The following is a 21,443-nucleotide window of genomic DNA, read 5'->3' as shown; positions in this document are numbered from 1 at the left end:
CCACCACAACCGGAGCTCCAAAAGCCTTTGAGATCCTCCTGGACACCACCTCAGGGCCTGAGGAGCTCCTCAACCACCACAACTGAGCTCCAAAAGCCTTTGAGGACCTCATGGACACACACCTCAGGGCCTGAGGAGCTCCTCAACCACCACAACCGGAGCTCCAAAAGCCTTTGAGGACCTCATGGAGACCACCTCAGGGCCTGAGGAGCTCCTCAACCACCACAACCGGAGCTCCAAAAGCCTTTGAGGACCTCCTGGACACCACCTCAGGCCTGAGGAGCTCCTCAACCACCACAACTGCAGCTCCAAAAGCCTTTGAGGACCTCATGGACACCACCTCAGGGCCTGAGGAGCTCCTCAACCACAACCGGAGCTCCAAAAGCCTTTGAGGACCTCCTGGAGACCACCTCAGGGCCTGAGGAGCTCCTCAACCACCACAACTGCAGCTCCAAAAGCCTTTGAGATCCTCCTGGACACCACATCAGGGCCTGAGGAGCTCCTCAACCACCACAACTGGAGCTCCAAAAGCCTTTGAGGACCTCCTGGAGACCACCTCAGGGCCTGAGGAGCTCCTCAACCCACAACTGCAGCTCCAAAAGCCTTTGAGGACCTCCTGGACACCACCTCAGGGCCTGAGGAGCTCCTCAACCACCACAACTGCAGCACCAAAAGCCTTTGAGGACCTCATGGACACCACCTCAGGGCCTGAGGAGCTCCTCAACCACCACAAATGGTGCTCCAAAAGCCTTTGAGGACCTCCTGGACACCACTCAGGGCCTGAGGAGCTCCTCAACCACCACAACCGGAGCTCCAAAAGCCTTTGAGGACCTCATGGACACCACCTCAGGGCCTGAGGAGCTCCTCAACCACCACAACCGGAGCTCCAAAAGCCTTTGAGGACCTCATTGGGACCACCTCATTGCCTGAGGAGCTCTTCAACCACCACAACGGAGCTCCAAAAGCCTTTGAGATCCTCCTGGACGCCACCTCAGGGCCTGAGGAGCTCCTCAACCACCACAACCGGAGCTCCAAAAGCCTTTGAGAACCTCCTGGACACCACCTCAGAGCCTGAGGAGCTCCTCAACCACCACAACTGCAGCTCCAAAAGCCTTTGAGATCCTCATGGAGACCACCTCAGGGCCTGAGGAGCTCCTCAACCACCACAACCGGAGCTCCAAAAGCCTTTGAGGACCTCCTGGACCCACCTCAGGGCCTGAGGAGCTCCTCACACCACCAACCAGAGCTCCAAAAGCCTTTGAGGACCTCCTGGAGACCACCTCAGGGCCTGAGGAGCTCCTCAACCACCACAACCGGAGCTCCAAAGCCTTTGAGGACCTCATGGACATCACCTCAGGGCCTGAGGAGCTCCTCAACCCCACAACCGGAGCTCCAAAAGCCTTTGAGGACCTCATGGACACCACCTCAGGGCCTGAGGAGCTCCTCAACCACCACAACCGGAGCTCCAAAAGCCTTTGAGGACCTCCTGGAGACCACCTCAGGGCCTGAGGAGCTCCTCAACCACCACAACCGGAGCTCCAAAAGCCTATGAGGACCTCATGGACACCACCTCAGGGCCTGAGGAGCTCCTCAACCACCACAACCGGAGCTCCAAAAGCCTTTGAGGACCTCCTGGAGACCACCTCAGGGCCTGAGGAGCTCCTCAACCACCACAACCGGAGCTCCAAAAGCCTTTGAGTTCCTCCTGGACACCACCTCAGGGCCTGAGGAGCTCCTCAACCACCACAATTGGAGCTCCAAAAGCCTTTGAGAACCTCCTGGACACCACCTCAGGGCCTGAGGAGCTCCTCAACCACCACAACCGGAGCTCCAAAAGCCTTTGAGGTCCTCCTGGAGACCACCTCAGGGCCTGAGGAGCTCCTCAACCACCCAACCGGAGCTCCAAAAGCCTTTGAGGACCTCCTGGACACCACCTCAGGCTGAGGAGCTTCTCAACCACCACAACTGGAGCTCCAAAAGCCTTTGAGGACCTCCTGGACACCACCTCAGGGCCTGAGGAGCTCCTCAACCACCACAATTGGAGCTCCAAAAGCCTTTGAGGACCTCATGGAGACCACCTCAGGGCCTGAGGAGCTCCTCAACCACCACAACCGGAGCTTCAAAAGCCTTTGAGGACCTCCTGGAGACCACCTCAGGGCCTGAGGAGCTCCTCAACCACCACAATTGGAGCTCCAAAAGCCTTTGAGATCCTCCTGGACACCACCTCAGGGCCTGAGGAGCTCCTCAACCACCACAACCGGAGCTCCAAAAGCCTTTGAGGACCTCCTGGAGATCACCTCAGGGCCTGAGGAGCTCCTCAACCACCACAAGTGGAGCTCCAAAAGCCTTTGAGAACCTCCTGGACATCACCACCACCCATGGAGACCACCTCAGGGCCTGAGGAGCTCCTCAACCACCACAACTGGAGCTCCAAAAGCCTTTGAGGACCTCCTGGACACCACCTCAGGGCCTGAGGAGCTCCTCAACCACCACAACCGGAGCTCCAAAAGCCTTTGAGAACCTCCTGGACACCACCTCAGGGCCTGAGGAGCTCCTCAACCACCACAACCGCAGCTCCAAAAGCCTTTGAGGACCTCCTGGTGACCACCTCAGGGCCTGAGGAGCTCCTCAACCACCACAACTGCAGCTCCAAAAGCCTTTGAGGACCTCCTGGACACCACCTCAGGGCCTGAGGAGCTCCTCAACCACCACAACTGCAGCTCCAAAAGCCTTTGAGAACTCCTGGACACCACCTCAGGGCCTGAGGAGCTCCTCAACCACCACAACCGGAGCTCCAAAAGCCTTTGAGGACCTCCTGGAGACCACCTCAGGGCCTGAGGAGCTCCTCAACCACCACAACCGGAGCTCCAAAAGCCTTTGAGGACTTCCTGGACACCACCTCAGGGCCTGAGGAGCTCCTCAACCACCACAAATGGTGCTCCAAAAGCCTCCTGAGATCCTCCTGGACACCACCTCAGGGCCTGAGGAGCTCCTCAACCACCACACAACCGGAGCTCCAAAAGCCTTTGAGGACCTCATGGACACCACCTCAGGGCTGAGGAGCTCCTCAACCACCACAACCGGAGCTCCAAAAGCCTTTGAGGACCTCCTGGACACCACCTCAGGCCTGAGGAGCTCCTCAACCACCACAACCGGAGCTCCAAAAGCCTTTGAGGACCTTCTGGACACCACCTCAGGGGCTCAGGAGGTCCTCAACCACCACAACCGGAGCTCCAAAACCTTTGAGGACCTCATGGAGACCACCTCAGGGCCTGAGGAGCTCCTCAACCACCACAACTGCAGCTCCAAAAGCCTCTGAGGACCTCCTGGACACCACCTCAGGGCCTGAGGAGCTCCTCAACCACCACAACCGGAGCTCCAAAAGCCTTTGAGGACCTCCTGGAGATCACCTCAGGGCCTGAGGAGCTCCTCAACCACCACAAGTGGAGCTCCAAAAGCCTTTGAGAACCTCCTGGACATCACCCACCACCCATGGAGACCACCTCAGGGCCTGAGGAGCTCCTCAACCACCACAACTGGAGCTCCAAAAGCCTTTGAGGACCTCCTGGACACCACCTCAGGGCCTGAGGAGCTCCTCAACCACCACAACCGGAGCTCCAAAAGCCTTTGAGAACCTCCTGGACACCACCTCAGGGCCTGAGGAGCTCCTCAACCACCACAACCGCAGCTCCAAAAGCCTTTGAGGACCTCCTGGTGACCACCTCAGGGCCTGAGGAGCTCCTCAACCACCACAACTGCAGCTCCAAAAGCCTTTGAGGACCTCCTGGACACCACCTCAGGGCCTGAGGAGCTCCTCAACCACCACAACTGCAGCTCCAAAAGCCTTTGAGAACCTCCTGGACACCACCTCAGGGCCTGAGGAGCTCCTCAACCACCACAACCGGAGCTCCAAAAGCCTTTGAGGACCTCCTGGAGACCCTCAGGGCCTGAGGAGCTCCTCAACCACCACAACCGGAGCTCCAAAAGCCTTTGAGGACTTCCTGGACACCACCTCAGGGCCTGAGGAGCTCCTCAACCACCACAAATGGTGCTCCAAAAGCCTCCTGAGATCCTCCTGGACACCACCTCAGGGCCTGAGGAGCTCCTCAACCACCACAACCGGAGCTCCAAAAGCCTTTGAGGACCTCATGGACACCACCTCAGGGCCTGAGGAGCTCCTCAACCACCACAACCGGAGCTCCAAAAGCCTTTGAGGACCTCCTGGACACCACCTCAGGGCCTGAGGAGCTCCTCAACCACCACAACCGGAGCTCCAAAAGCCTTTGAGGACCTTCTGGACACCACCTCAGGGGCTCAGGAGGTCCTCAACCACCACAACCGGAGCTCCAAAAACCTTTGAGGACCTCATGGAGACCACCTCAGGGCCTGAGGAGCTCCTCAACCACCACAACTGCAGCTCCAAAAGCCTCTGAGGACCTCCTGGACACCACCTCAGGGCCTGAGGAGCTCCTCAACCACCACAACTGGAGCTCCAAAAGCCTTTGAGGACCTCCTGGACACCACCTCAGGGCCTGAGGAGCTCCTCAACCACCACAACAGGAGCTCCAAAAGCCTTTGAGATCCTCCTGGAGAACACCTCAGGGCCTGAGGAGCTTCTCAACCACCACATCTGCAGCTCCAAAAGCCTTTGAGGACCTCATGGACACCACCTCAGGGCCTGAGGAGCTCCTCAACCACCACAACCGGAGCTCCAAAAGCCTTTGAGGACCTCCTGGAGACCATCTCAGGGCCTGAGGAGCTCCTCAACCACCACAATTGGAGCACCAAAAGCCTTTGAGGACCTCCTGGACACCACCTCAGGGCCTGAGGAGCTCCTCAACCACCACAACTGGAGCTCCAAAAGCCTTTGAGATCCTCCTGGAGAACACCTCAGGGCCTGAGGAGCTTCTCAACCACCACAAGTGGAGCTCCAAAAGCCTTTGAGGACCTCATGGACACCACCTCAGGGCCTGAGGAGCTCCTCAACCACCACAACCGGAGCTCCAAAAGCCTTTGAGGACCTCCTGGAGACCATCTCAGGGCCTGAGGAGCTCCTCAACCACCACAATTGGAGCACCAAAAGCCTTTGAGGACCTCCTGGACACCACCTCAGGGCCTGAGGAGCTCCTCAACCACCACAACAGCAGCTCCAAAAGCCTTTGAGGACCTCATGGACACCACCTCAGGGCCTGAGGAGCTCCTCAACCACCACGACCGGAGCTCCAAAAGCCTCTGAGGACCTCCTGGACACCACCTCAGGGCCTGAGGAGCTCCTCAACCACCACAACCGGAGCTCCAAAAGCCTTTGAGGACCTCCTGGACACCACCTCAGGGCCTGAGGAGCTCCTCAACCACCACAATTGGAGCTCCAAAAGCCTTTGAGGACCTCATGGAGACCACCTCAGGGCTTGAGGAGCTCCTCAACCACCACAACCGGAGCTCCAAAAGCCTTTGAGGACCTCCTGGAGACCACCTCAGGGCCTGAGGAGGTCCTCAACCACCACAACTGGAGCTCCAAAAGCCTTTGAGGACCTCCTGGACACCACCTCAGGGCCTGAGGAGCTCCTCAACCACCACAACCGGAGCTCCAAAAGCCTTTGAGGACCTCCTGGACACCACCTCAGGGCCTGAGGAGCTCCTCAACCACCACAACCGGAGCTCCAAAAGCCTTTGAGATCCTCCTGGACGCCACCTCAGGGCCTGAGGAGGTCCTCAACCACCACAACTGGAGCTCCAAAAGCCTTTGAGGACCTCCTGGACACCACCTCAGGGCCTGAGGAGCTCCTCAACCACCACAACCGGAGCTCCAAAAGCCTTTGAGGACCTCCTGGACACCACCTCAGGGCCTGAGGAGCTCCTCAACCACCACAACCGGAGCTCCAAAAGCCTTTGAGGACCTCCTGGACACCACCTCAGGGCCTGAGGAGCTCCTCAACCACCACAAGTGGAGCTCCAAAAGCCTTTGAGGACCTCATGGAGACCACCTCAGGGCCTGAGGAGCTCCTCAACCACCACAACCGGTGCTCCAAAAGCCTTTGAGGACCTCCTGGACACCACCTCAGGGCCTGAGGAGCTCCTCAACCACCACAAACGGTGCTCCAAAAGCCTCCTGAGATCCTCCAGGTCTCAGATGGAGATGTTCCTCCATGAGAAGCTCCTGGTGGTCCCACCTGGACGTCCATATCGAGGCGGTAGTTGAGGTCTCCAAACCAGAAGAGGTGGGTGAAGCGTAGGGAGATGTCGAAGGCGTTGAGTTGTTTGTCCCCGAGCGTCAGGAGCCGAAGGATGTCCAAGTAGTTCTGGTTCCTCCTGGAGAAGACCAAGGATGGTGGTGGTGGTGGTGGTGGTGGTGGCGATGGAGGAGAGGAGAAGGTGGAGGAGGTCCTCGGGGCGCTCACCGCGGGGTCTTCTCGCCGCCCGAGGTCAGGTGGCAGTTGACGAAGCCCAAGGAGGTCCCATTGAAGAGGAAGGAGATGCCCACGGCGCCTTTATTGCCTGCGGGGACAGCAGTGGGGACCTTCTCTGGTGGGAACCCGTGAGGACGTGGGAGCTCCTGGGGGGACCCGTGAGGAGCTGAGAGCTCCTGGAGGGACCAATGAGGAGCTGAGAACTTCTGGTGGGACTGATGACCTTCTGGTGGGACCATGAGGAGCTGAGAGCTTCTGGTGGGACCCCGTGAGGACGTGGGAGCTCCTGGGGGAAACTGTGAGGAGCTGAGAGCTTCTGGGGGGACCTATGAGGAGCTGAGAACTTCTGGGGGAACCCGTGAGGACGTGGGAGCTCCTGGGGGGACCTGTGAGGAGCTGAGAGCTTCTGGGGGGACCTATGAGGAGCTGAGAGCTTCTGGGGACCCATGAGGACGTGGGAGCTTCGGGGGGACCCATGAGGAGCTGAGAACTTCTGGTGGGAACCCGTGAGGACGTGGGACCTTCTGGTGGGACCGATGGGGAATTGGGAGCTCCTGGTGGGACCTATGAGGAGCTGAGACCTTCTGGTGGGAACTATGAGGAGCTGAGAGCTTCTGGTGGGACCTCGTGAGGACGTGGGAGCTTCTGGTGCGACCTACGAGGAGCTGAGACCTTCTGGTGGGACCCCGTGAGGATGTGGGAGCTCCTGGTGGGACCTGCGAGGAGCTGAGAGCTTTTGGGGGACCTGTGAGGAGCTGAGAGCTTCTGGTGGGAACCCGTGAGGACGTGGGAGCTTCTGGGGGAACTGTGAGGAGCTGAGAGCTTCTGGGGGACCTGTGAGGAGCTGAGAACTTCTGGTGGGACCCCGTGAGGACGTGGGAGCTCCTGGGGGGACCTGTGAGGAGCTGAGAGCTCCTGGTGGGACCTATGAGGAGCTGAGAGCTTCTGGTGGGACCTATGAGGAGCTGAGAGCTTCTGGGGGGACCTGTGAGGAGCTGAGAGCTTCTGGGGGGACCCGTGAGGAGCTGAGAGCTTCTGGTGGGACCCCGTGAGGATGTGGGAGCTCCTGGGGGAACTGTGAGGAGCTGAGAGCTCCTGGGGGGACCTATGAGGAGCTGAGAGCTTCAGGGGGGAACCCGTGAGGACGTGGGAGCTCCTGGTGGGACCCGTGAGGAGCTGAGAGCTTCTGGTGGGACCCCGTGAGGACGTGGGAGCTTCTGGGGGGACCTGTGAGGAGCTGAGAACTTCTGGTGGGACTGATGACCTTCTGGTGGGACCCATGAGGAGCTGAGAACTTCTGGTGGGACCCCGTGAGGACGTGGCAGCTCCTGGGGGAACCTGTGAGGAGCTGAGAGCTCCTGGTGGGACCTATGAGGAGCTGAGAGCTTCTGGGGGGACCCATGAGGAGCTGAGAGCTTCTGGTGGGACCCCGTGAGGATGTGGGAGCTCCTGGGGGAAACTGTGAGGAGCTGAGAACTTCTGGTGGGAACCCGTGAGGACGTGGGAGCTCCTGGGGGGACCTGTGAGGAGCTGAGAGCTTCTGGGGGGAACTGTGAGGAGCTGAGAGCTTCTGGTGGGACCAATGGGGAATTGGGAGCTTCTGGTGGGACCCATGAGGAGCTGAGACCTTCTGGTGGGACCCTGTGAGGACGTGGGAGCTCCTGGGGGGACCTGTGAGGAGCTGAGAGCTTCTGGTGGGACCTATGAGGAGCTGAGAACTTCTGGTGGGACTGATGACCTTCTGGTGGGACCCATGAGGAGCTGAGAACTTCTGGTGGGACCAATGGGGAATTGGGAGCTTCTGGTGGGACCCATGAGGAGCTGAGACCTTCTGGTGGGACCCTGTGAGGACGTGGGAGCTCCTGGGGGGACCTGTGAGGAGCTGAGAGCTTCTGGGGGGAACTATGAGGATCTGAGACCTTCTGGTGGGACTGATGACCTTCTGGTGGGACCCATGAGGAGCTGAGAACTTCTGGTGGGACCCCGTGAGGACGTGGGAGCTTCTGGGGGGACCTGTGGTGAGCTGAGAGCTTCTGGTGGGACCCATGAGGAGCTGAGAACTTCTGGTGGGACCCTGTGAGGACGTGGGAGCTCCTGGGGGGACCTGTGAGGAGCTGAGAGCTTCTGGGGGACTGATGACCTTCTGGTGGGACCCATGAGGAGCTGAGAACTTCTGGTGGGACCCCGTGAGGACGTGGGAGCTCCTGGGGGGACCTGTGAGGAGCTGAGAGCTTCTGGTGGGACCCGTGAGGAGCTGAGAACTTCTGGTGGGAACCCGTGAGGACGTGGGAGCTCCTGGGGGGAAACTGTGAGGAGCTGAGAGCTTCTGGGGGGAACTATGAGGAGCTGAGACCTTCTGGTGGGACTGATGACCTTCTGGTGGGACCCATGAGGAGCTGAGAACTTCTGGTGGGACCCCGTGAGGACGTGGGAGCTCCTGGGGGGACCTGTGAGGAGCTGAGAGCTTCTGGTGGGACCCATGAGGAGCTGAGAGCTTCTGGTGGGACCAATGGGGAATTGGGAGCTTCTGGTGGGACCCATGAGGAGCTGAGAACTTCTGGTGGGACCCTGTGAGGACGTGGGAGCTCCTGGGGGGACCTGTGAGGAGCTGAGACCTTCTGGTGGGACCCCGTGAGGACGTGGGAGCTCCTGGGGGGACCTGTGAGGAGCTGAGAGCTTCTGGGGGGACTGATGACCTTCTGGTGGGACCCATTGAGGAGCTGAGAGCTTCTGGTGGGACCTGTGAGGAGCTGAGAGCTTCTGGTGGGACCTGTGAGGAGCTGAGAGCTTCTGGTGGGACCTATGAGGAGCTGAGAGCTTCTGGGGGGACCTGTGAGGAGCTGAGAGCTTCTGGTGGGACCCCGTGAGGACGTGGGAGCTTCTGGGGGGCCCTGTGAGGAGCTGAGAGCTCCTGGTGGGACCCATGAGGAGCTGAGAGCTTCTGGTGGGACCTATAAGGAATTGGGACCTTCTGGTGGGACCCTGTGAGGACGTGGGAGCTCCTGGGGGGACCTGTGAGGAGCTGAGACCTTCTGGTGGGACCCCATGAGGACGTGGGACCTTCTGGTGGGACTGATGGGGAATTGGGAGCTCCTGGTGGGACCCATGAGGAGCTGAGAGCTTCTGGTGGGACCCCATGAGGACGTGGGAGCTCCTGATGGGACCTACGAGGAGCTGAGAACTTCTGGTGGGACCCCGTGAGGACGTGGGAGCTCCTGGGGGGACCTGTGAGGAGCTGAGAGCTTCTGGGGGGACCCATGAGGACGTGGGAGCTTCTGGTGGGACCCATGAGGAATTGGGAGCTCCTGGGGGGACCTGTGAGGAGCTGAGAGCTTCTGGGGGGACCCATGAGGAGCTGAGACCTTCTGGGAGGACCCATGGGGACATGGGAGCTCCTGGTGGGACCCATGAGGAATTGGGAGCTCCTGATGGGACCTGTGAGGAGCTGAGAACTTCTGGTGGGACCCCGTGAGGACGTGGGAGCTTCTGGGGGGACCCATGAGGAGCTGAGAGCTTCTGGTGGGACCCCATGAGGACGTGGGAGCTTCTGGGGGGACCCATGAGGAGCTGAGAACTTCTGGTGGGATCCCGTGAGGACGTGGGACCTTCTGGTGGGACCAATGGGGAATTGGGAGCTCCTGGTGGGACCCATGAGGAGCTGAGAACTTCTGGTGGGACCTATGAGGAGCTGAGAACTTCTGGTGGGACTGATGGGGACACAGGAGCTCCTGGTGGGGCCTATGAGGACCTCAGACCTTCTGGTGGGACCCCGTGAGGACGTGGGAGCTCCTGGGGGGACCTGTGAGGAGCTGAGAGCTTCTGGTGGGACCTATGAGGAGCTGAGAACTTCTGGTGGGACCCCGTGAGGATGTGGGAGCTCCTGGGGGGACCTGTGAGGAGCTGAGAACTTCTGGTGGGACCTATGAGGAGCTGAGAACTTCTGGTGGGACTGATGGGGACACAGGAGCTCCTGGTGGGGCCTATGAGGACCTCAGACCTTCTGGTGGGACCCCGTGAGGACGTGGGAGCTCCTGGGGGGACCTGTGAGGAGCTGAGAGCTTCTGGAGGGACCTATGAGGAGCTGAGAACTTCTGGTGGGACCCCGTGAGGACGTGGGAGCTCCTGGGGGGACCTGTGAGGAGCTGAGAGCTTCTGGGGGGACCTATGAGGAGCTGAGAGCTTCTGGTGGGACCCCGTGAGGACGTGGGAGCTCCTGGTGGGACTGATGGGGAATTGGGAGCTCCTGGTGGGACCTATGAGGAGCTGAGAGCTTCTGGTGGGACCCCATGAGGACGTGGAAGCTCCTGGTGGGACCAATGAGGAGCTGAGAGCTTCTGGTGGGACCCCGTGAGGATGTGGGAGCTCCTGGTGGGACCTGTGAGGAGCTGAGAGCTCCTGGTGGGACCTATGAGGAGCTGAGACCTTCTGGTGGGACCCCGTGAGGACGTGGGAGCTCCTGGGGGGACCCATGAGGAGTTGAGAGCTCCTGGGGAGACCTATGAGGAGCTGAGAACTTCTGGTGGGACTGATGACCTTCTGGTGGGACCCATGAGGAGCTGAGAGCTTCTGGTGGGACCCCGTGAGGATGTGGGAGCTCCTGGGGGGACCTGTGAGGAGCTGAGAGCTTCTGGGGGGACCTATGAGGAGCTGAGACCTCCTGGTGGGACCCATGAGGACCTGAGACCTTCTGGTGCAACCCATGAGGATCTGAGACCTCCTGGTGGGATCTATGGGGACCTGAGACCTCCTGGTGGGACTGATGACCTCCTGATGGGATCCATGAGGACATGGGAGCTCCTGGTGGGACCCATTGAGGAGCTGAGACCTTCTGGTGGGACCCATGGGGATATGGGACCTCCTGGTGGGACCCATGAGAACCCATCTGAGACCATCTGGTGGGACCCATGGGGACAGAGGAGCTCCTGGTGGGACCCATGAGGACCTGAGACCTCCTGGTGGGACCCATGGGGATATGGGACCTCCTGGTGGGACCCATGGTGATATGGGAGCTCCTGGTGGGACCCATGAGAACCCATCTGGGACCTCCTGGTGGGACCTATGGGGCCACAGGAGCTCCTGGTGGGACCCATGGGGATATGGAACCTCCTGGTGGGACCCATGAGGACACAGGAGCTCCTGGTGGGACCTACGGGGACCTGAGACCGCCTGGTTGGACCCATGAGGAATTGGGACCTCCTGGTGGGACCCATGAGAACCCATCTGGGACCTCCTGGTGGGACCCATGAGGAATTGGGACCTCCTGGTGGGACCCATGAGAACCCATCTGGGACCTCCTGGTGGGACCCATGGGGACCTGGGACCTTCTGGTGGGACCAATGACCTCCTGATGGGACCCATGGTGATATGGGACCTCCTGGTGGGACCCATGAGAACCCATCTGAGACCTCCTGGTGGGACCCATGGGGATATGGAACCTCCTGGTGGGACCCATGAGGACCTGAGACTCCTGGTGGGACCCATGAGAACCCATCTGAGACCTCCTGGTGGGACCCATGGGGACCTGAGACCTTCTGGTGGGACCCATGGGGACCTGAGACCTCCTGGTGGGACCCATGAGAACCCATCTGAGACCTTCTGGTGGGACCCATGGGGATATGGGACCTCCTGGTGGGACCCATGAGAACCCATCTGAGACCTTCTGGTGGGACCCATGAGGATCTGAGACCTTCTGGTGGGACCTATGGGGATCTGAGACCTTCTGGTGGGACCCATGAGGACCTGAGACCTTCTGGTGGGACCCATGGGGACCTGAGACCTCCTGGTGGGACCCATGAGGAGATGGTTGTGGTGGGACGGGCGAGGCGGTACCGAGGGTGTTGGCGATGCCGGTTTTGACGCTGGAGGTGCCGACGTGGCTGATGCGCGCCTCGTGCTCGGCCTTCACCAACACCACCACTTTGATGTTCCACAGCGACTGCAGAGCCACCTGCGGGGCCACCGCGTCACCACCGCCCCAAAGCTGACCCCAAACCCACCCGAAAGCACCCGAAAATGACCCAAAAACACAAAAAATGACCAAAAATGACCCAAAAACACCCAAAAATGACCCAAAACCACCCAAAATCGACCCAAAACCACACAAAATTGACCCAAACCGACCCAAAAACACCCAAAAGTGACCCAAAAACACCCAAAAATGACCCAAACTGCCCCAAAACTGCCCCAAACCGACCCAAAAGCACCCGAAAATGACCCAAAAACACCCAAAATCGACCCAAAAACACCCAAAATTGACCCAAACCGACCCAAAAGCACCCGAAAACGACCCAAAAACACCCAAAAATGACCCAAAAATGACCCAAAAACACCCAAAAATGACCCAAACTGCCCCCAAACCGACCCAAAAGCACCCGAAAAGGACCCAAAAACACCCAAAAATGACCCAAAAACACCCAAAATCGACCCAAAAACGCACAAAAATGACCCAAAATTGACCCAAAAGCATCCGAAAACGACCCAAAAACACCCAAAAATGACCCAAACCGACCCAAAAGCACCCGAAAACGACCCAAAACCACCCAAAAACACCCAAAAATGACCCAAACTGCCCAAAACTGCCCCAAACCGACCCAAAAGCACCCGAAAATGACCCAAAAACACCCAAAAATGACCCAAAAACACCCAAAATTGACCCAAACCGACCCAAAAGCACCCGAAAACGACCCAAAACACCCAAAAATGACCCAAAAATGACCCAAAAACACCCAAAAATGACCCAAACTGCCCCCAAACCGACCCAAAAGCACCCGAAAAGGACCCAAAAACACCCAAAAATGACCCAAAACCACCCAAAATCGACCCAAAAACACCCAAAAATGACCCAAAATGACCCAAAACTGACCCAAAATTGACCCAAAAGCATCCGAAAATGACCCAAAACCACCCAAAAATGACCCAAACTGCCCCAAACCGACCCAAAAAACACCCAAAAGTGACCCAAACCGACCCAAAAGCACCCAAAATGACCCAAAAATGACCCAAAAACACCCAAAATCGACCCAAAAAACCCAAACAGCCCAAACCGACCCAAAAGCACCCGAAAATGACCCAAAAACACCCAAAACGACCCAAAAACACCCAAAAATGACCCAAACCGACCCAAAAGCACCCGAAAACAACCCAAAACCACCCAAAAACACCCAAAAATGACCCAAACTGCCCCAAAACTGCCCCAAACCGACCCAAAAGCACCCGAAAATGACCCAAAAAACACCCAAAAATGACCCAAAAACACCCAAAATTGACCCAAACCGACCCAAAAGCACCCGAAAACGACCCAAAAACACCCAAAAATGACCCAAAAATGACCCAAAAACACCCAAAAATGACCCAAACTGCCCCAAACCGACCCAAAAGCACCCGAAAAGGACCCAAAAACACCCAAAAATGACCCAAAAACACCCAAAATCGACCCAAAAACACACAAAAATGACCCAAAATTGACCCAAAAGCATCCGAAAACGACCCAAAAACACCCAAAAATGACCCAAACCGACCCAAAAGCACCCGAAAACGACCCAAAACCACCCAAAAACACCCAAAATTGACCCAAACTGCCCCAAAACTGCCCCAAACCGACCCAAAAGCACCCGAAAATCACCCAAAAACACCCAAAAATGACCCAAAAACACCCAAAATTGACCCAAACCGACCCAAAAGCACCCGAAAACGACCCAAAACACCCAAAAATGACCCAAAAATGACCCAAAAACACCCAAAAATGACCCAAACTGCCCCCAAACCGACCCAAAAGCACCCGAAAAGAAAAAGCCCAAAAACACCCAAAAATGACCCAAAAACACCCAAAATCGACCCAAAAACGCACAAAAATGACCCAAAATTGACCCAAAAGCATCCGAAAACGACCCAAAACACCCAAAATTGACCCAAAACCACACAAAATCGACCCAAAACCACCCAAAATCGACCCAAAACCACCCAAAATCGACCCAAAAACACCCAAAAATGACCCAAACTGCCCCCAAACTGCCCAAAACCGACCCAAAAACACCCGAAAATGACCTAAAACCACCCAAAATGACTCAAAAACACACAAAAATGACCCAAAATTGACCCAAAAGCACCCGAAAACGACCCAAAACCACCCAAAAATGACCCAAAAACACACAAAATCGACCCAAAAACACACAAAAACGACCCAAAAACACCCAAAAATGACCCAAACCCGACCCAAAAGCACCCGAAAATGACCCAAAAACACCCAAAAATGACCCAAAAACACCCAAAATTGACCCAAACCGACCCAAAAGCACCCGAAAACCACCCAAAAACACCGAAAATGACCCAAAAACACCCGAAATGACCCAAAAACACCCAAAAATGACCAACTGCCCCAAAAGCACCCCAAAACGACCCAAAAACACCCAAAATGACCCAAAACCACCCAAAAATGACCCAAAAAACACCCAAACTGACCAAAAAACACCCAAACTGACCCAAAACCACCCAAAATCGACCCAAAACCACCCAAAAGTGACCCAAACCGACCCAAAGCACCCGAAACGACCCAAAAACACCCAAAATTGACCAAAACACCCAAAATCGACCCAAAACCACCCAAATCGACCCAAAAACACCCAAAAACCCCAAAAATGACCCAAAGCCCCAAAACTGCCCAAAACCGACCCAAAAACACCGAAAATGACCTAAAACCACCCAAAAAATGACTCAAAAACACACAAAATGACCCAAATTGACCCAAAAGCCCCGAAAACGACCCAAACCCCCAAAAATGACCCAAAAAACACCCAAAAAATCGACCAAAACCACCCAAAAGTGACCCAACCGACCCAAAAGTGCCCAAAATGACCCAAAAAACACCCAAAAAATGACCCAAAACCACACAAAAATGACCCAAAACACACAAAAAACGACCCAAAAACACCCAAAAATAACCCCAAACAACCCAAAAACACCCAAAAATGACCCAAAATCACTCAAAAATGACCCAAACTGCCCCAAAACTGCCCCAAACCGACCCAAAACACCCGAAAACGACCCAAAAACCCCAAAATTGACCCAAACTGCCTCAAAACTGCCCAAACCGACCCAAAAGCACCCGAAAATGACCCAAAAAACCCAAAATTCACCCAAACTGCCCCCAAATCGACCCAAAAGCACCCGAAAACGACCCAAAAAACACCCAAAAATGACCCAAAAACACCCAAAACCACACAAAAACACCCAAAATTGACCCAAACTGCCCCAAAACTCTGCCCCCAACCGACCCAAAAGCATCCGAAAATGACCCAAAAACACCCAAAATTGACCCAAAAACACACAAAATGACCCAAAACCGACCCAAAAACACCCAAAAGTGACCCAAAGTCCACCCAAAAGCACCCAAAATGACCCAAACGCCCCAAACCGACCCAACACCCGAAAACGACCACAAAGCACCAAAACCGACCCAAAAACACACAGAATGACCCAAAAACACCCAAAATCGACCCAAAATACACCTGACACCCAAAACCACCCAAAACCACCCAAAACGACCCAAAACTGACCCAAAACAGCCAAAACCGACCCAAAAACACCCAAAATTGACCAAAACCGACCCAAATAGACCCAAAACACCCAAAATCGACCCAAAACACCCAACACTGCCCAAAACCGCCCCAAAATTGACCCAAAAACACCTAAAATTGACCCAAAACCGACCCAAAATTGACCCAAAACACCCAAAATCGACCCAAAAACACCCAAAATGGAACCAAAACCCCAAAACTGACCCAAAACACCCAAAACCGACCCAAAACCCCAAAATTGACCCAAAACACCCAAGACTGACCCAAAAACACCCCAAAACACCCAAAATTGACCCAAAATCACCCAAAATCGACTCAAAAACACCCAAACCCGACCCAACGCCGACCCAAAAGCACCCAAAAAACGTCCAAAAACACCAAAAAACGACCCAAAATCACCCAAAACACCCAAACTGACCAAACCGCCCAACGCCCACCCAAAAGCACCCGAAAACAACCCAAAATCACCAAAACCGACCCAAAATCCACCCAAAAACGACCCAAACTGCCCCAACGCCCAGCCAAAAGCACCCGAAAACGACCCAAAAACCCCAAAATTGACCCAAAACCACCCGAAAATGACCCCAAAGCACCAAAAACGACCCAAAAACACACAAAAATGACCCAAAACCACCAAAATCGACCCAAAAACACCCAAACTGCCAAACCGACCCCAAAAAGCACCCGAAACGACCCAAAAACATCCAAAACGACCCAAAACCACCCAAAATCGACACAAACTGCCCCAAAACTGCCCAAAACTGACCCAAAAACACCCAAAAACTGACCCAAAACCACCCAACCGACCCAAAATCGACCCAAAAACACCCAAAACCACCCAAAATTGACCCAAAATCGACCCAAAAACACCCAAAACTGCCCCAAACCGACCAAAAGCACCCGAAAATGACCCAAAAACACACAAAAATGACCCAAAACACACAAACCACCCAAAAACACCCAAAAATGACCCAAACTGCCCCAAAAACTGCCCCCAACCGACCCAAAAACACCCGAAAACCCACCCAAAAACACCCAAAAATGACCCCAAAACACCCAAAAGCACCCGAAAACACAAAATTGACCCAAAACCACCCAAAATTGACCAAACCACCCAAAATCGACCCAAAAACACCCAAAATGACCCAAACTGCCCCAAAACTGCCCCAAACCGACCCAAAAGCACCCGAAACGACCAAAAACACCCAAAATTGAACCAAACTGCCCCAAAACTGCCCCAAACTGACCCAAAACACCCGAAACGACCCCAAAACACCCAAAAATGACCCAAACTGCCCCAAAACTGCCCCAAACCGACCCAAAACACCCAAAAACCACCCAAAAACCCAAAAATGACCCAAAAACACCCAAAAACGACCCAAAATTGACCCAAAACATCCGAAAACCACCCAAAAGCATCCGAAAATGACCCCAAAACACCCAAAAATGACCCAAAACTGACCCAAAATCGACCCAAAATCCACCCAAAAACCCAAAATGACCCAAAGCACCCAAAATGACCCCAAAACACCCAAAATGGAACCAAAAACACCCAAAATCGACCCAAAACACCAAAATTGACCCAAAAACAGCCAAAATGGAACCAAAACCACCCAAAACCGACACAAAAACACCCAAAATTGACCCAAAGTCCACCCAAAAGCACGCGAAAACGACCCAAAAGCACCAAACCGACCCAAAAACACCCAAAAATGACCCAAACTGCCCAAAACTGCCGCAAAAACACCCAAAACTGACCCAAAAAACACCCAAAACTGACCAAAACCGACCCAAACCGACCCAAACCGACCCAAAATCGACCCAAAAACCCAAAAAACACCCAAAATTGACCCAAAATCGACCCAAACCACCCAAAAACACCCAAATTGACCCAAAATCGACCCAAAACCACCCAAAAACACCCAAAATTGACCCAAAATCGACCCCAAAACATCCAAAACTGACCCAAAAACACCCAAAACTGACCCAAAACTGACCCAAAACCGACCCAAACCGACCCAAAATCGACCCCAAAACACCCAAAAACACCCAAAATTGACCCAAAATCGACCCAAAACCACCCAAAAACCCCAAAATTGACCCAAAATCGACCCCAAAAACACCCAAAACTGACCCAAAAAACACCCAAAACTGACCCAAAACCGACCCAAACCGACCCAAAATCGACCCCAAAACACCCAAAAACACCCAAAATTGACCCAAAACCACCCACCAAAAACACCCAAAATTGACCCAAAATCCCCCAAAAACACCCAAAACTGACCCAAAACACCCAAAACTGACCCAAAACCGACCCAAACCGACCCAAACCGACCCAAAATCGACCCCAAAACACCCAAAAACACCCAAAATTGACCCAAAATCGACCCAAAACCACCCAAAAACACCCAAAATTGACCCAAAATCGACCCCAAAACACCCAAAACTGCCCAAAACCACCCAAAATCGACCCAAAACAACCCAAACCGACCCAAAATTGACCCAAAATCGACCCAAAACACCAAACCGACCCAAAATTGACCCAAAATTGACCCAAAGAGCCGCAAAACCGACCCAAAACCAACCAAAACCGACCAAAAAACACCCAAAACTGACCCAAGAACACCCAAAATCTACCCAAAACACCCAAAATGGACCCAAAACACCCAAAACCGACCCAAAATTGACCCAAAACCACCCAAAACTGACCCAAAACACCCAAAATCGACCCAAAAACACCCAAAATGGAACCAAAAACACCCAAAACTGACCCAAAACCACCCAAAATCGACCCAACCCACCCAAAATCGACCCAAAAACACCCAAACCCGACCCAACGCCGACCCAAAAGCACCCAAAAATGACCCCAAAACACCCAAACCTGCCCAAAACCACCTAAAACGACCCCAAAATTGACCCAAAAACACCCAAAAATGACCCAAACCGCCCCAACACCCACCCAAAAGCACCCGAAAATGACCCAAAACCACCCAAAAACACCCAAAACTGCCCAAAACCACCCAAAATTGACCCAAAAGCATCCGAAATCGACACAAAATCGACTCAAAATCGACCCAAAACCGCCCAAAATCGACCCAAAAACATCCAAAATTGACCCAAAACCACCCCAAACCGACACAAAACCGACCCGAAAACACCCAAAATTGACCCAAACTGACGCAAAACCACCCAAAAACCCAAAATCGACCCAAAAACACCCAACACTGCCCAAAATTGACCCAAACCCACCCAAATCGACACAAACAGCCCCAAATCCACCCAAACCGACCCAAAATTGACCCAAAGAGCCGCAAAACCAACCCAAAACCACCCAAAACCACCCAAAACCACCCAAAACCGACCCAAAACACCCAAAACCGACACAAAACCGACCCAAAACCACCCAAATGGAACCAAAAACACCCAAAAACCACAAAAACACCCAAACACCCAAAATTGACCCAAAATCACCCAAAATCGACCCAAAACACCCAAACCCGACCCAACGCCGACCCAAAAGCACCCAAAGACCCAAAAACACCCAAAACTGCCCAAAACGACCCAAAATGGACCCAAACCCCCAAATTGACCCAAAAACACCCAAAATCGACCCCAAAACACCCAAAATGGACCCAAAAACACCTAAACCCGACCTAAACCGCCCCAACACCCACCCAAAAGCACCCGAAAACAACCCAAAAACACCCAAAACCACCCAAAACTGCCCAAAAAACACCCAAAAACGACCCAAACTGCCCCAATGCCGACCCAAAAGCACCGAAAAATGACCCAAAACCACCAAAACTGACCCAAAACCGCCCAAAACCGACCCAAAACACCCAAAATTGACCCAAAACCACCCAAACCGACCCAAAAACACCCAAAATTGACCCAAACAGCCCCAAAACCACCCAAAACCACCCAAAATGGAACCAAACCGCCCCAAAACCACCCAAAACTGCCCAAAACCACCAAAAACTGACCCAAAACCACCAAAAACTGCCCCAAACTGCCCAAAACTGTCCCAAAATTGACCCCAAACCACCTAAACCCATCCCAAAATTGACACAAAATTCATCCAAATCGCCCCAAAACCACCCAAAACCAACACAAAATCGACCCAAAATAGACCCAAATAGCCCCAAAACTGCCCAAAACTGCTCAAAACCGCCCCAAAATTGACCCAAAATGACCCAAAACTGCCCCAAAATTGACCCAAACAGCCCCCAAACCACCCAAAACTGCCCCAAAACCACCCAAAACCAACACAAAATCGACCCAAAATAGACCCAAACAGCACCCAAACACCAAAACTGCCCAAAACCGCCCCAAAATTGACCCAAAATCCCCCAAAACCACCCAAATTCCCTCCAAAATCCCCCAAAACACCCAAAACCGCCCCAAAGCTCCCCAAAACCACCCCAAACCGACCCAAAATTGACCCAAACAGCCCCAAAACCACCCAAAACTGCCCCAAAACCACCTCTGAAGGCCCCAAGTGGAGCATCTGCAGCCTCCGATCTCCTGGTGGCCACCAACCATCCACCCCATCTCCACCACGGCCACCACAGCGTCCCCAAAACCACCTCTGAAGGCCCCAAAACCACCTCTGAAGGCCCCAAAACCACCTCTGAAGGCCCCAAGTGGAGCATCTGCAGCCTCTGAGCTCCTGGTGGCCACCAACCATCCACCCCATCTCCACCACGGCCACCACAGCGTCCCCAAAACCACCCAAAACCGCCCCCAAAACCACCTCTGAAGGCCCCCAAACCCCCTCTGAAGGCCCCAAAACCCCCTCTGAAGGCCCCAAAACCACCTCTGAAGGCCCCAAAACCACCTCTGAAGGCCCCAAGTGGAGCATCCGCAGCTTCTGAGCTCCTGGTGGCCACCAACCATCCACCCCATCTCCACTACGGCCACCACAGCGTCCCCAAAACCACCTCTGAAGGCCCCAAAACCACCTCTGAAGGCCCCAAGTGGAGCATCCGCAGCTTCTGAGCTCCTGGTGGCCACCAACCATCCACCCCATCTCCACCACGGCCACCACAGTGTCCCCAAAACCACCTCTGAAGGCCTCAAAACCACCTCTGAAGGCCCCAAAACCACCTCTGAAGGCCTCAAAACCACCTCTGAAGGCCCCCAAACCACCTCTGAAGGCCCCAAAACCCCCTCTGAAGGCCCCCAAACCCCCTCTGAAGGCCCCAAAACCACCTCTGAAGGCCCCAAAACCCCCTCTGAAGGCCCCAAAACCCCCTCTGAAGGCCCCAAAACCCCCTCTGAAGGCCCCAAAACCACCTCTGAAGGCCCCAAGTGGAGCATCCGCAGCTTCTGAGCTCCTGGTGGCCACCAACCATCCACCCCATCTCCACCACGGCCACCACAGCGTCCCCAAAACCACCTCTGAAGGCCCCAAAACCACCTCTGAAGGCCCCAAGTGGAGCATCCGCAGCTTCTGAGCTCCTGT

The 21,443-nt window shown here is 54.9% G+C and overlaps 1 protein-coding gene across 1 annotated transcript in view; it reads right to left on the bottom strand.

Moving 5' to 3' along the window:
* Positions 1 to 21,443, bottom strand: part of INPPL1 (inositol polyphosphate phosphatase like 1) — a 90,743-nt gene that overhangs the window by 37,784 nt on the left and 31,516 nt on the right. Inside the window, 1 exon segment of the mRNA XM_054082687.1 lies at positions 12,237 to 12,354. Within this exon segment, the coding sequence (XP_053938662.1) occupies positions 12,237 to 12,354 (118 nt within the window).

This window comes from Cuculus canorus, chromosome 1 (assembly GCF_017976375.1).
Source record: "Cuculus canorus isolate bCucCan1 chromosome 1, bCucCan1.pri, whole genome shotgun sequence".
Classification (NCBI taxonomy): Eukaryota; Metazoa; Chordata; class Aves; order Cuculiformes; family Cuculidae; genus Cuculus; species Cuculus canorus.
The sequence above is the reverse complement of the archived record's forward strand: the minus strand, read 5'-3'. Positions and strand labels throughout refer to the sequence as shown.